Source organism: Physcomitrium patens, chromosome 17, assembly GCF_059467195.1.
Source record: "Physcomitrium patens ecotype Gransden chromosome 17, ASM5946719v1, whole genome shotgun sequence".
NCBI lineage: Eukaryota > Viridiplantae > Streptophyta > Bryopsida > Funariales > Funariaceae > Physcomitrium > Physcomitrium patens.
In genome coordinates, this window is record NC_143426.1 from 10,873,012 (window position 1) to 10,886,642 (window position 13,631).

General features: G+C 36.4%; 2 protein-coding genes and 1 long non-coding RNA gene across 8 annotated transcripts; 1 reads left to right on the forward strand and 2 right to left on the reverse strand.

Moving 5' to 3' along the window:
• Window positions 1-377: 377 nt before the first annotated feature.
• On the forward strand, window positions 378-5,112 carry LOC112294765 (uncharacterized). Of its 6 annotated transcripts, none has more exons than XR_016497960.1 (5): window positions 663-1,098; window positions 1,517-1,659; window positions 1,998-2,952; window positions 3,153-3,787; window positions 4,628-5,112. XR_016497960.1 is itself a non-coding variant. In XM_024545581.3 (4 exons), the coding sequence occupies exons 2-4, from the start codon at window positions 1,604-1,606 to the stop codon at window positions 3,408-3,410; spliced, it is 1,269 nt and encodes a 422-aa protein (XP_024401349.1). In that variant the 5' UTR covers window positions 378-678; window positions 1,517-1,603; the 3' UTR covers window positions 3,411-4,433. The 6 variants fall into 6 exon arrangements, 3 of the variants coding, with proteins under 3 accessions (XP_024401349.1, XP_024401347.1, XP_024401348.1); XR_016497959.1 differs by lacking the exon at window positions 4,628-5,112 and adding an exon at window positions 3,982-4,433; XR_016497961.1 differs by lacking the exon at window positions 4,628-5,112 and adding an exon at window positions 3,982-4,433 and having other exon boundaries at window positions 700-1,173.
• LOC149987551 (uncharacterized) lies at window positions 4,424-5,171 on the reverse strand. The gene is made up of 3 exons (XR_016497962.1): window positions 5,095-5,171; window positions 4,846-4,955; window positions 4,424-4,737 (listed from the first exon to the last, which is right to left on the reverse strand). It is a non-coding gene; the product is annotated as an uncharacterized LOC149987551 (long non-coding RNA).
• Window positions 5,172-5,175: 4 nt separating this feature from the next.
• LOC141046458 (uncharacterized) lies at window positions 5,176-7,334 on the reverse strand. Its single transcript, XM_073540442.2, has 4 exons — window positions 6,178-7,334; window positions 5,917-5,999; window positions 5,567-5,664; window positions 5,176-5,361 (listed from the first exon to the last, which is right to left on the reverse strand). Exons 1-4 carry the CDS (start codon window positions 6,651-6,653, stop codon window positions 5,275-5,277), a joined length of 744 nt encoding a protein of 247 aa, XP_073396543.1. The 5' UTR covers window positions 6,654-7,334; the 3' UTR covers window positions 5,176-5,274.
• Between the last annotated feature and the right edge of the window lie 6,297 nt (window positions 7,335-13,631).

Here is a 13,631-nt window from a genome sequence, read left to right on the forward strand (position 1 = left end):
TATTTCTTATTGATGTATTGTTTTTATATCTTCATCAATGGTGGTAATTGATTCTAGAAAGATATTTGGTTCACTGCGTATTGTAGCTCTAAATTGTACCACATTATGTTTTCTCTTTGATGTTTGCCGTTGTTCACTCACTTGTAGTAAGTAAGTAGCTTCTTTTGTCTATTAACTAGTGATCTGAGAGTAGAGCTCTCTTGCTATTTTATGTAGCTCTGAAATACTCACAACGAGTTGTTTGAAATAAGAGATATTTATTATCAAAGTAAATCAACATATACAAAAAGTTAACTTTGGTCTACTTCTGGTGCGGAACAACTTGACAGACTTCGTCTGCATAAAAGGCGAGAGTGGAGGATGAGGGCGATCGTGGAGAATGAAAGCACTGGTTGAGAACGCCAGTAGGGTGAAAGACAAGGAAATTTATCCTTAGTGTACAACTGGGGCTGCAGATGCCAGAAGTGTAGAGAAGAACAAGTAGGCACCGCAGCTGTTCCCATGGACAAGAATTCCACAGTCGCTGCACTTCTCTAGCTTCAAGTTGCGCAGTCCCAGATTTAGCAAACTAGCCCAAGAATACTGTCCATCCTCTCTCCGAACTCTGCTGTTGACCCTCCGGATCCTCTAGCTACCTACGCTGGTGGACCGCCCTACAGTCTACACATCTAGATCCAGGTGACATCTTGCTCCAGACGTCCGGGCTACCTGATTGTTCACAAACAAGCTCTTCACGGCCCTATCGCCGCTTCATAACCTTCAATCAGGCTCCCTGTAGTGTTGGAGTAACGATCTGCCGTTTGCACACGATGAATTACGAAGAAGTAGGATATCTTTGATAGAGTTCAACGCAGAAGAAAAACAATATTTGATTACCCACTAGTTGCTGGAAGCGGATCTGCTCAGATGCAGCAGACCAGTGATGTTTAGAGAGTTAGTTCGCACAATATCCACGCTTGGCATTTGAGTCAGGTTTTAGGAGGAGTTGACTGTGAGGATCTGATCATTTGAAATATCACCTTGACGCAGCTAGAATCATGTGCAGTAGGAGTTAAATTAGCAATCTATCTGTGGGTTTAGTGGAGTATTATTTAAAAGGTGAGATTGGAGGTTGTGTAAGTTCTTTCGTGGTTGTTGTGTGCCATCTAGCTTCGTTGTGGAGACCGTTATGAGGTGTGTCAGGTTTGGGATCAATTGGGTTCAGGAAACCTAGACTGGTTAGATCGAGAAGAGATAACATGCCACTCTGGGAGGACTTTTCTACGGGTGCATGTTTTCATAAGCTGCAAAGTTTTGTTATATTCTCCACGGTTTACTCTCTGTTTGAGCTGGAAGTTGGGCTTCCTAGTGCTCGATCAGAATGTGCTTCGGACCAGATTCATCTTGGATTCGTGGGCTGTTCAATTTGTTCTGATGAGCGTGCATTTTCAGTGCCTAGTTGCGCAATTATTAGTAGTCTGCGCCGTGTGCTGGAGCAGAGGACTCATTACAATGGAAATGCTGTATTTTGAAACAGGTAGTTCAGCTCACGGAGTACGATATTGAAAACTTTAGCTACTTTTCAAGAAGCTTAGTTGGTCGCGCATCCAGCCTTTCACTGCAAATGAGTCTGACTTTCAGAGCTGATGAATGCAACGAACTTCAGTCCATGGAGAATTGGTGAATATTCTGCCTACCTCTTTTGACGCTTAGAACTACATGCATAGATGTACTTAACAAGCGTGAAAGTGTTAAAGTCGTAAAGAATTTCAGAGCTGATGCCGCAACCCAAAGGTCGAAGTGGTATACTTACGGTTTCTTGAAATTATTTTCTTCAGAGGTGGTTATTTGTTACTGATCCATGTTCATGCTCACTAAACCCTGTGGTTCAAGATTAGGCAATTTTGGCAGAGACTGTCGCTCTCGCCAGTCGGGTGAACTAAATTATGCCGGCGAAAGGTGATTTGGTCGAAACGGAGACAAAATCTTAGATACGTGAGATTGTGTGCACTTCGCAGGTTAAATGCGGGAACAAGCTGGAGCGAGCATCATGGAATTGTGGACGTTGAGACCACCGCAAGCGCGCCGCTGTTCAACCATATTGCTGAAGCATCCAGCACTAGAGGCAGTCCGGAATCCTTGTTCGACGCCTTGAGGAAGGGGAAAGAAGAGATTCCGACGCACACAACATTTCTGAAGCTGGACACTGTGGAGCTGTGCAAGGATAATCCAGATGCTGTGTTCATGAAGGCCGGGAGCTCCAGTATGGTGGGTTCGTCGTCGAACGAGGAAGAGGTTTCAGTGCTCACTAATATACTTCCGTCATTTGGGGTGTCAGTGTCGACCATGGCGGACCGGACTCCAAGTTTGGACGAACCGGTTTTGTGCGTGGATGCGAAAAGTCCTCGGGAACCATTGTCGCCAGGTGCTCTGCAGCTTAGAAAGTCTCCGAGTAGAGCATCCACCAAACGCTCCTTCGTTGACGCATCCGAAGCGTCGTGGATGCCTGTCGCAGATGCCCAGCAGAGTCGGACTCAACATCCCGTAAAGCAGAAGCAACCCAAAAACGGGATGCTTAGCCAGGAGGAAATTCAGTCTCCCCCCGCAGCCATTGCCTACGGTCCCCCATTTGTTGGTATGTCGACTTCAGGCGAGATGGCTACCCTTGCGATCCCGAATCCAACGGCGTTCCTGCCCGGCAGTGCAGCAAATGTCGCTCCACTTCTCTTCTCCACACCGCTGACGCTGCCTAACGTCCCCAGTATGGAAGAGATTGTGCAGTTGCGACCAAAGCGGCGCAACGTGCGAATCTCTAAGGATCCCCAAAGCGTCGCTGCCAGGCACCGACGGGAGCGCATCAGCGACCGGGTCCGCGTACTGCAGCATTTCGTACCGGGAGGCACAAAAATGGACACCGCCTCCATGCTTGATGAAGCCATTCACTACGTCAAATTTCTGCAGCAGCAACTTCAGGTTCGATCACAATCTGAATCCAAGGTTCTCGGATAACAGATTGAGCGTGTTTAAATCAAATCTAAGTTTGTTTATTGGTTGCGGTAGTTATTTCGATCTACGGCGTGATTTTGGTTTTGTTGACAAACTTGTTCGTCTAAACGGGACAAACAAACGAGGCTCTACTTTAAGGTGCAACTCATGCTTTGCGTGTGCAACAGACGCTGGAGCGAATCGGGAACATGAGCGATCCAAGGTTCATGACGCAGCCAGGCGGTCCGATGATTTTGCCGCAAGTGGGAGCGTCCACTTCAATGCGCCCGTTCGACTTAAACTGCGCGGTGTACCAATCGAACCCAGCCACAACAATGACACTACCCCCGTCCCACCAACAACCTCTTCCATGGCCGAACACGAGGGTGTCAAACTCCTTCTGCAGCTCCTTTTTGGACTCTGCCCAAGAGCAGTTTTGCTACTAGGAGCCACTCATCGCATTCATTTGGATCGTTAGAACAAGGTTCTGAAGGCAAGACTCTTGCAGGAGGTGTGTGCATGAGCTCGGATCTGGAAATAACGACCCAAGGTTACTGTTCAAACTAATCGGAGGCCAATTGAGGGAGAATCTTAGTGGGTTCCGCTTGCGCTTGAGCCGATCACCCACGGAGACCATTGTGCATTACCGTTTTGTATCTTTACAAGTGCATCACCAAGAACTTCGGCGGTTCTTCTCGGACTTGTGCCACATCAACTTCAGCACTTGCCTAAACGGGAAAAGAGTGTTAAAAGGCCACGGAGAGCACTGATGCTGAGGTAGTCAATCCCGTCTCTTGCAGGATTGGACCTCGGCAGCAAATTCGTAAGTGCTAACTAGAAATTTTGCTTATGTTCCTTGTACAGTCGATCGATAGATAGGTCGCAAATTATTCAAGCTTTCTGCAAATACATCTAGCTTCAATCGGTTGGAGTATACTGAAAGGGTTGGTTAGATTAGATAAGATTTGTATTTTTTGTTCGTCTTGTTCGAATTCACATGTGTTATATGTCTTGCAGTGACTGCAGAATTTGGAGTGCGGCGTTGAGTCTCGTGTTTAGGTTATATTTGATGCTTGTTATGTTTTCTTCTGCTGATTGTAGGGACGAGAACCGTAACTCTTAGAGGTTCAATACTTGGTGTCGATTAATCCATAGTACCATAATGCAGGATTTCTATTAGCCAAATAGGATGAGGTGGGCTGACCAGCTCCATAGTTCCTGCATTGTAAGGATGCTACGATTCGTGTTCACATAGTTCACCACTAGTCTCCAGCTCTTGATCCTCGTGTTAAATGATGATATTCTAGATCCTTTGTTTGTACCTCGTGTTTGTAGAGGTCGAATTGCTTGCACTGACGGTAGACGACTAGGATGTGCACTGTTGTGAGTGCTAGATTAAGTACATAATTCACACTATCCACAAATCACATTTGTGAAAAAATCAAGAATCCGCACGATGTTTTAGGTGATCTCACGTGATTTTTTTGGTTTTCATTTCTTGAAAAAGCTCACTCACGTTGATTGATTGTCTACCGACAAACATCTAAAGAATAAATAAAATGCTGTACTCTAGATGAACCATTTCTTAAGTCCTGTTCTTGACACGCTTAAAAGTCAAGTTGTTCCTGAAATTGTTTGTTAACGGTAGCCACCGCAACGGCAGGTCGTCGGTGCTTGATATATACGAACTGAGAGGAAAATTGGTCCAAGCTTCTTTCCCTTCCTTGTTCACCATGAATTGATCAGCAGCTTGAGCAGCCTGTTCGGGGGTACCTGAAGAAGCATCCAATTCAGCAAGCAACTATTAAATCAGCATCTGTGGGTACGCCTGAAAGCTATCAGGGAATTGGTGAAAAGACTGGTGGGAATCGAGCTCGTTACTGAAGGTCGTCATTGACGGTTTTAGCTTGCTGGCATTCGCACTGTCGATCGAAACTCGATCATTCACGGTTGAAAAGTAACCCAAGCCTTGTGTCTTCCTTGACCACCGTCTAACACGCATATCATGCTACCGAGTATGAGATACACACCGAAATGTCAGCTCGTGGCTGCCTGAACAATGATTACAGAATTCTTCAAGAGGATTGAATCTGCATAGAAGAATGAAATGAAACATGTTCGAATTCTCACCGGCCAATATTCTTGTAATTCACAGAATTGTCTTTCAATAACCCTCTTCCCCTACTTAACAATACCACATTGAACTGTATTATTGTGATACTGCATCCAGGAAAGCGCAACAACTGAAGATGCAACTGAACAGTATGATATGTAGAACTATGAGATCTCGAGATTTCTCAGTCGAAATTTTCAGACTTGCCTTAGTCTTAACGCGCAGACGAGGTCCACGTGATGCTTTCCCTCCCATCTTTGCAATTCAACTGCATACCTGTCGACCTGCAAACAAAACAATTCAATTAGACTGGTGACTTTAGGATCTTCGGACGAATCCCTAGTGGATTTCCAAAAATCATGTGTTGTACTTCAGTATCATGTGCTAGATTATTGGAAATCAAGTGCAGGATATCAACCGCAAGTGTATAGAGTAGAAGACTTTGACATGATCAATTTGCAGAATTTTTTATAGAAGTTCGATTCTTACTGTAGAGGCCGTGAGGCCAATTAGAGCATTTTGTCCTTCATGCATAAGTGCCAATAGGTTATGTGCATCCTGTGCTTCATCGAAAGTTGGATACTCCCCTGCACATGCGATTAGCAGGATTGTGCCTTCAATTTCAGTGAGACAAGGTAACAAAGCGTCCAATATGTTAAACATACCTTGTTAAAATTCCTGGCCAAAATTCCTGGCCAAACCTGAAAGGAAGGCACCTTGACCATGAACAGAGAATTGAACCGCCATCCCGAGATTCACATGCACATACTAAGCTGTAGGGGACCCAAATTTCAAAATCAGACGAAGTGAAATGTTCTCCAAACAATACAATTAGGTACCTAGAAAGACAGCACTGTCGTCTTCGGTCCAATATGAAGGTCGATAGTAGGCTGTAAATCGTTCTTCTGCTCCGTCGTATCGTCTGATCACTCAAACCATTCCTAAAGCATGTTTAGTTCTTGAAGTGAAGCTCCCGCAATATTCAGTTATTCTCTGATTGTACTCATAAGTATACCATCAGAGTTTGATTATATGCATACAAGTTGTTCCATGCAGCTCAGTTAAATCCTCTGCAAAGAGAGAGGGTATATTACACATACAGAGCGACACCGTTGTGGCCAACGCTTGTCGACTTCCGAGCCCGCTTCCTTCTAGATAGTTCAGATTGGGCCGGAGGCGACGGAGGAGCACCTGCTACATTTGAGAGCAGGGAATCGAGAACTAAACCAGATCCCAGTTCAGTTACAGCTTCAGTTGGAAAGCGGTCATACGCGTGATCACTCCGTTTACCCTTATCCTCTGATTCTAGAAACACTAGTTGGTATTCTGATGCGAAATTCTGATGCACAGCTTGATCTAGTTCTTGTGTTTCGTAATGCACCATGTTTTCTATAATCGGGTGCTCAGCATCTGGGGGAGACAAGGCCTCCTGATGGAATCTCTGTGTTTGAATTACACTATCATTGGCATAGCCATAATCAGTTCCATGTTCTTCGTAAAGTCCGTGATGCGCCATCTGAGTGCCCACTATGAGATATTCGGCTGTGACAATGCCATTTGCCGTTACAAGCTTCATATCCTCACGAAGAGAGAGATTGGAACATGTTTCCAGCTGAATATCATGACCGTCAGCAATAGGTGCAACGACATTGTGGCTGAATGCCGACCTTGTATTTTCAACTACTGGATCTGAATTTTACAAGTTCCTTCTCTGGGTCCCAATTTCCAATCTTTAAAAGGAACGCTTCGCAGCGATTCAAGTTTTCAACACAGCCTTCAAACTTCTGTGCCAAAGCTGAAGGGTCCCATACGACGGGCTCCAAGCTGCTGAGATTCGAAACATCTCGATCCACCAGGTGAAACTGGTGTACAGATTCAGTAACTACAGTTTGGTACGCTTCGTCCAACATGGTATCCATGTCGACGTTCACAAGAAACTGACGCCTCAGAAGAGGCGGTGTCCTTGTACTCCAAATCACGAAGTGAGAACCCAACAGACAGCTGTTCTTGAACATGGAAACACCCTAGAGCTAAAAAAAAGCATGGGACGAATCTCGAATCCTGAATGGATTTGTGAAGCGAACACCCTCTGCTACAAGTCCACAAAATTCCACAGGGCTCATATCTAGCAGTGATTCAGATACATGAACATCGACACATTACGGTTTGATCTCGTTACCTACTAGAGATACATAGCACGAGACAACATGGGGCATGGCAGCCAGATCTGCTTCGCCCACCACCCACTGATCAAACAATCCTGTGACAATCAAAAATTAGTACTAAATCGTTTTGAGAACAAGGAATGCTTGTGAAGCAGGAATGTGGAAGGTGAACGGTGATAAGGATTTGCAAGAGCTTCGTCGTCTTCAGGGCAACGTTTCTGTGCACGATTCTTGCTTGGGAGCGACGACCTTTTCCTGTCACTAACACTTCTCATTGTTGCGCAATTCCTGTGAATTTTTTTGGCTTCATTAAATAAGCTTTACTTCAAGGAATGTGTCGGATAGATTATCAGTCATTCAATGGTATAAAATCGTTACACTTGGATTGGATTTATAGAGGATTAGTGTAACAAGTGGGTAGAAAAAGGTTGTGAAGCTTGTACATTACTTTTACATATAAGAGATATGTTTATATTCATTTAATATTAAAAAAATTTGGTTATATGATTCTCACATGGAATAAATGCAAGACAGAATCAAACAAATTGATATATGTAATGATTTATTAGAAACAAAGAGTTTCTAAAAAAAATTCAATTGAAGAATGTAAGAAATTCCTAACTTCTTTAAAATGTCATGGTCTACATACATGTTATTGAATATTGCACAAGGATTAATAATAATTATTGATTAAAAATAAACTTATAATTTTTATAAAACAAAATTAAAAAATAAAGTCAAATAAAACAAACAATCATGACTTAAAGAAATATCACAATAATTGTTAAACTATCTTTATTAAAAAGATTATCAATAATTAAATTATCTTTATTAAAAAGGTTATTAATAATAGTTAAACTATCTTCATTAAATAGTTAAATTATTGTATAATAGTTAAACTATCTTTATTAAATAGTTAAATTATTGTATAATAAATAAATTATCTTTATTAATTTTTTTAATAAAGATAGAAATATCATAATAATAGATATATGTGGAATGAAACCAACTTTAGAACTTCTTTGACTAGTACTCCTATGTCCATCAATATCTATATTACCAAAAGTACAAAGATATATTTGAATGAAATCTTGTCATTTTAAATGACATAAATGTTTTTACTATATATAATAAAAAATATTTCTTATATTTTTATATATAGAAGAAAAAATATTGGAACAAAATACATCCTTTACATTGATACATGGGTAGTCACCTTGGTAAATGTTTTGTTGATAAACCTCATCAATCATCAACATAATTTTTTTCTAAATGTGAAACTTGATAAATTTTTCCAAATTTTTCTTACTTAGATATTAACTAATTAGATTTTTTGAGTTGACAAAAATCAATCTTCAAACCTAAAAAAAAGAATTATTCAAAATTCATGTAATTAGTGATTAATCTCTTGCTTGGTGTAATAAGCACAATAATATGGAATCTAATCAAAGTCAATTAATTACAAGTATTTTTATATGAAATAAAATATAATAGATATTATTAACTATGAAGATAATATTCTATGTAAACTTTGTCTCTCTTCCTCTCTTTTATACCATCTTTTCTTGAAATGAATTACTTAACATCTTTTAGCTAGAGACTATAAAAAAAATAAGGTTTGTAAACATATGAGTGAGCCAACTTACACAAATCTCCTTTTTGCAAGCTTTAGTGACAAATTTATACATATTATTAGTTAATCAGTGCTAAAGAAGACAATAATGACAACAATTATTTAAAAGAGAGGATAGAAGTTGAGCACATAGGAAGAAATGATGGTTAGAAACATGGAAGGAATAAGGGCTACGAAAAAAGGAAATAGAAATGGGAGGTAGAAAAGGTATAATGATCATTTTAATAGGTGGATTGATTTAGTAAATTCAATAACTTCATTCTAGAAGCGTTAAAGAAGAATTTCACATATTAGAATTTTGAAGTGATCTTTTATTGAACAATAAACTTACTTCCAATCAATTCTATAGTAATTACATGTCATTAATAAGGCCAATCATCCTAAAAACTTCTACCTACTACTTTGCTCTACTTAGTAGTTAATACTAATTCTTTCTTGCATATAATAAAATATTCAATTTTCTAGTCATTATGAACATCTTATATGGTATTAGAATTCCTTGTGAACATACCTCAATTATCTTAGTAATCTAATTTAAGTAGTAATTGCTAATATGATTGAATGTAACTTGATAGCAAATTTGAATATATCTCTAAAAAATATTGCTTAAATTTTTCATATTTACTATTATGTCATTTAATTCAGAAACCATAGATAATCTATCTAAGAACATATATCCTTCCAAGATGACTATGGTGATATGATGATCAAGTATATAAACTCACATTACTAACATTCTAGAAGTGTATTACTTAACATGAATAGAAATTTATAGTATCTAGGTATAGAGAATGAAGAGTATATTAAAATGAAATAGACTCTTCATTTAATATATCATAGTACCCAAAGATTAGATGACATAAGTTGAGATCTAAGGAGAGACACAAGCCTTAAGCTTAATAAATGGGAGTATTAAAAACATAGCATACAAATTAATAAAATGGTGCAAAGATCTTCATGCTTTCTAAATAGAGTTGAAACAACAATATGAAGTTGAAAACAATCCTAAAAAGATAATATTAATAAAAAATATTTTTATTATAAAAAAAAGTGGTAGCATGGATGAATACCTTATAAATATTAAAGATATAGCAGATATGCTAGAACATAAATATTAGCTATAGCCAATAGAAATTCTTTGGTAACATTGGTTTCTATAGAGTTTTTTGAATGTTAATGAATAAAATCCTAATCGTAAGACTATAATTCTCAATACTCCTTCTTACTTGCATCTTTGTATTTAGTTCTTTTGGAGTAATGGATGAGCTTTGGTATGGTCAAAATCTTTCTTCTAAGAGTAATTTAATTCATTAATTAAGTTTCTAATTCTATTTATTTTTTATTATTTTATTAACTATTGAATGTGTTCAATTTCAAGTCCTATTGATTTTTTTTTTGGAATTCTCTTATGTTCTTGCACCATGGATTTATATGGCAATTATTTATTTTTAAGCAATGTATCTTTATGATGTTGGAAAAGAATGTTGATTACACAATTAATCTTCTTGCTGATTTGGTAGTAGAGCCACCACCTTCACTAGGATAAGCACTCCAAAAGATTGATTTAATGTCCTTCATTTCTTCTATCTACAATTTTTTGTCTTTCTTATTGATATAATAATTGAGACCAAAATTTGGTTGAAGATACAATCTCTTATAAATGTCTCTACTTTGTAGAGATTTTATCAAGTAAACCGTTTTTGGAGGAGTTTTGTTGGTTGCACCCTTAAATGGTCAGCTTTGGATATAGTGAAGGTGGACTCACTAAGATATTTGTACAATATTCAAGGTATACAAAGGTGGCTTTCTTTCAAGAAGTAGATCAAGGCTAAAATGATATCTTTATAAGAATATTTAAAGCTTGATATTGGTTCTCTTGTTGACTACATTTTGGTTAGGGCTTTCATTCTTGTTTTATTAATTGTATTAGATTTTGTAGCTTATGTAACTATAGTTTTGATTTTTGATATTTCTATATTTTATTTTCTTTGTTTAGCTTAAAATACAAATTTTCAATAAGTTTTCAATCAACACTTAGTTTGTCTCCACAATCCTTGGCATGTCTCTTTTAGCTATTCAATTTCTTATATAATGAACTATAAGTCACTTTTTAAGTTCATAGATTCTAATCTATATTCTAATTTTTATGAATATGAGACTTATTATGATACCTTCTATAATTTTGAACCATCATTTATTAATTTATCTTCTATTGTATACTATCTTTTGCATTCAATGTATTAATAAAGAGTTTTGAATTTCTTTATATTTTCTTCTATTTTGAGACTTAGTTTGGCCTTGTTGTTTTTGAATTTGCTTCTTCTTTGAGCTTTTGTCAAAATATTAGTTGATTGCTTATTTGTTAGACAAAGTTCACTTTGATTGTTTTTAAATCCATCTTTTGTCTAGTGAAATGTCAATCTATTTCAAAATATTTTGTTCTATTGTAGAACATAGGATTCTTTGACATCTTAATAATGCTTTGGTTATCATATTATATAATGGTGGATTACTTCTTTTTAAAACCAACTTCTTGCATGAGTTTCTAAAGCCATATTGCCATGCATGTTGGCTTTTCATATTGTCTTTTAATTCATATGAGGATCTAGAGGTTGAACTTTATTTTCTTGAACTCTATGAGGTGGAATCTGATCTAGTAGGAACAAATGTATACGTGTGGAGATTATATCACTTGGATCACCTATATAATCAAAGTTTGAAAACTACTCAAAAGATTTTTATCCTCCTTTAAAAACCAAAGGCCAAATGAGGGAGTTTTACGTATATATTATATAATAGTTTGGGCACTTTAAAGGTGTCGTTATTGGGATCTATGTATATAGCAATTTGATAGTGAGACAAAAAATCTGAGGTAGATATAGGTCTTGATGAAATAAATGATCTTGTCGATAAGGTCTTTATTGAAGTGTTCATTAATAGATAGAATACCTATATCTTTTAATAGAAAAATAGAGTAAAAAAGAAGAATATATAAAAAAGTGTAATCAATTATGGAATAATCAATAAGAATTCATTTAGCATAATCTTCTTAATAAAGAAGAATGTCTTAATTAGTCTAAATAAATTCAATCCTTAAAAACTTATATATAAAATTAAGATTAATTATTTTATAAATAAAATTGAAATTATGTTTTAATTAATTGATTCTAAGTTGATTCAACCTTGTAATCAATAAATCATCAATATAGAATACAAGAATGATGATAGAAGAATTTATGTGAAAATAAAAAATATATGGATTGGTTGTAGTCTTTAGCATGCTTTTCTATTAGAGATTGTGATCTATATGACTATAACATAGATGTGAACCTTGTTTTAAACTATAAAAAGAGTACTTTACCTTATAGACCAAGTGCTTGGTATTGAGTACAATACATCCTTATGATTGCATCAAATATAAGTTTTGTTCTAAAAAGTTATTGAAAAAGCCTATGGTAACATTGAAGTGGTAAATTGGCCACCTATTATAGGCCACAAGATAGGTAATAAGACAAATAAACTTTCACCAAATAATGGAAGCAAAAGTTTCTTGAAAATTTATACCATGTTGCTGCTAAAATCCTTTGGTAATAATGCATGATTTATATTGATTAGAACCACCATTTATACTAAGTTTAACTTTATATAGCCATTACAATATAATATATCAAAAACCACTAGGTTGGACAATTAGGTCTTATGTATTATTTTATTTTTATAGAGTTGAGTTCTAAAATGATAACAAGGTTCTATTTGGAGTCACTACAAGCTTATTCAAAAGTAAGTTGCTAACCTCCTTCTTCAATAATACTAATGAAGAATTCTATAAGGTCAAGTTCAACATAATCCTTATGGAACATCAATAGTTGCTTGATACATGCAGACTGATGTAATTGGACTGTTGTACTAGATTTAACTGGTAATATGATGTGTAGTAGAAATTCTTTAGTTTAAAGCATAATATTATTATTGACTACATTGAAAGATGCTTTGATGGTGGTAGGAGGACCTTAGGATGATATTGGTAGAATATCTACAAATTTTTTTGAAATGATGGAGCTTAATAGTAAGATAATTAAGGCGAATTTGGCAAAAAGCATAAAAAGTATGGATTGCTCAAATAATTATATATCTTTTGAGATAATAATTATTTTTGTGACAAAATAATAACAACATTATTCTTTGAATCTGTCATCAAAGTTGAAGTTTAAGGGATGAAAAAAGTAATTTTTTAATTTTCCTTGCATTAGATTAATATTAATAATATAGATCAGGGATCTAAATATTTGTAGCTACAAGATGTCAAGCTTTTAAGGAGTAAAGAATTTATAAGAAGTCTTATCTAGCCATCTCTTGGAGGGATGTAAATTAATTATAATACATGCAGCTTTGATAGCCTTATTCTATAGTTTCTCAAGAAAATTACCATCAATTACCATACACTTCATAATATCTAGCAATGATCAATTTTTTTTGGCTATATTATTTATAGTGAGGTGTATATAGTTGAGCATGTTGTTGTTGTATACTATTTGATGTGCACTATGCATTGAATTTGTGAGAGGTGAATTCACCATCATTGTCAAATCTAAGTATAAAGAATTTTTTTTCATGTCTTATTTTCTATCTCTTAATGAAATGATCTAAAAGATTTGAAGGTCTAACTCTTAAGGCTTAAGAAATACATCCATATTTTTTTGAATAATCATCTATTAATGTTAAAAAATAATTGGCATCTCCTATAGATTTTGTTCAA

Coding starts and splice junctions, on each gene's coding strand:
- LOC112294765 (XM_024545581.3), top strand. CDS start 1,604: ATGAGTCTGACTTTCAGAGCTGATGAATGCAACGAACTTCAGTCCATG. Junction 1,660..1,997: donor CTTCAGTCCATGGAGAATTG/GTGAATATTCTG, acceptor TGCACTTCGCAG/GTTAAATGCGGGAACAAGCT. Junction 2,953..3,152: donor TTCTGCAGCAGCAACTTCAG/GTTCGATCACAA, acceptor CGTGTGCAACAG/ACGCTGGAGCGAATCGGGAA.
- LOC141046458 (XM_073540442.2), bottom strand. CDS start 6,653: ATGAAGCTTGTAACGGCAAATGGCATTGTCACAGCCGAATATCTCATA. Junction 5,665..5,916: donor CGACAGTGCTGTCTTTCTAG/GTACCTAATTGT, acceptor TCGCATGTGCAG/GGGAGTATCCAACTTTCGAT. Junction 5,362..5,566: donor TTGGCCTCACGGCCTCTACA/GTAAGAATCGAA, acceptor TTTTGTTTGCAG/GTCGACAGGTATGCAGTTGA.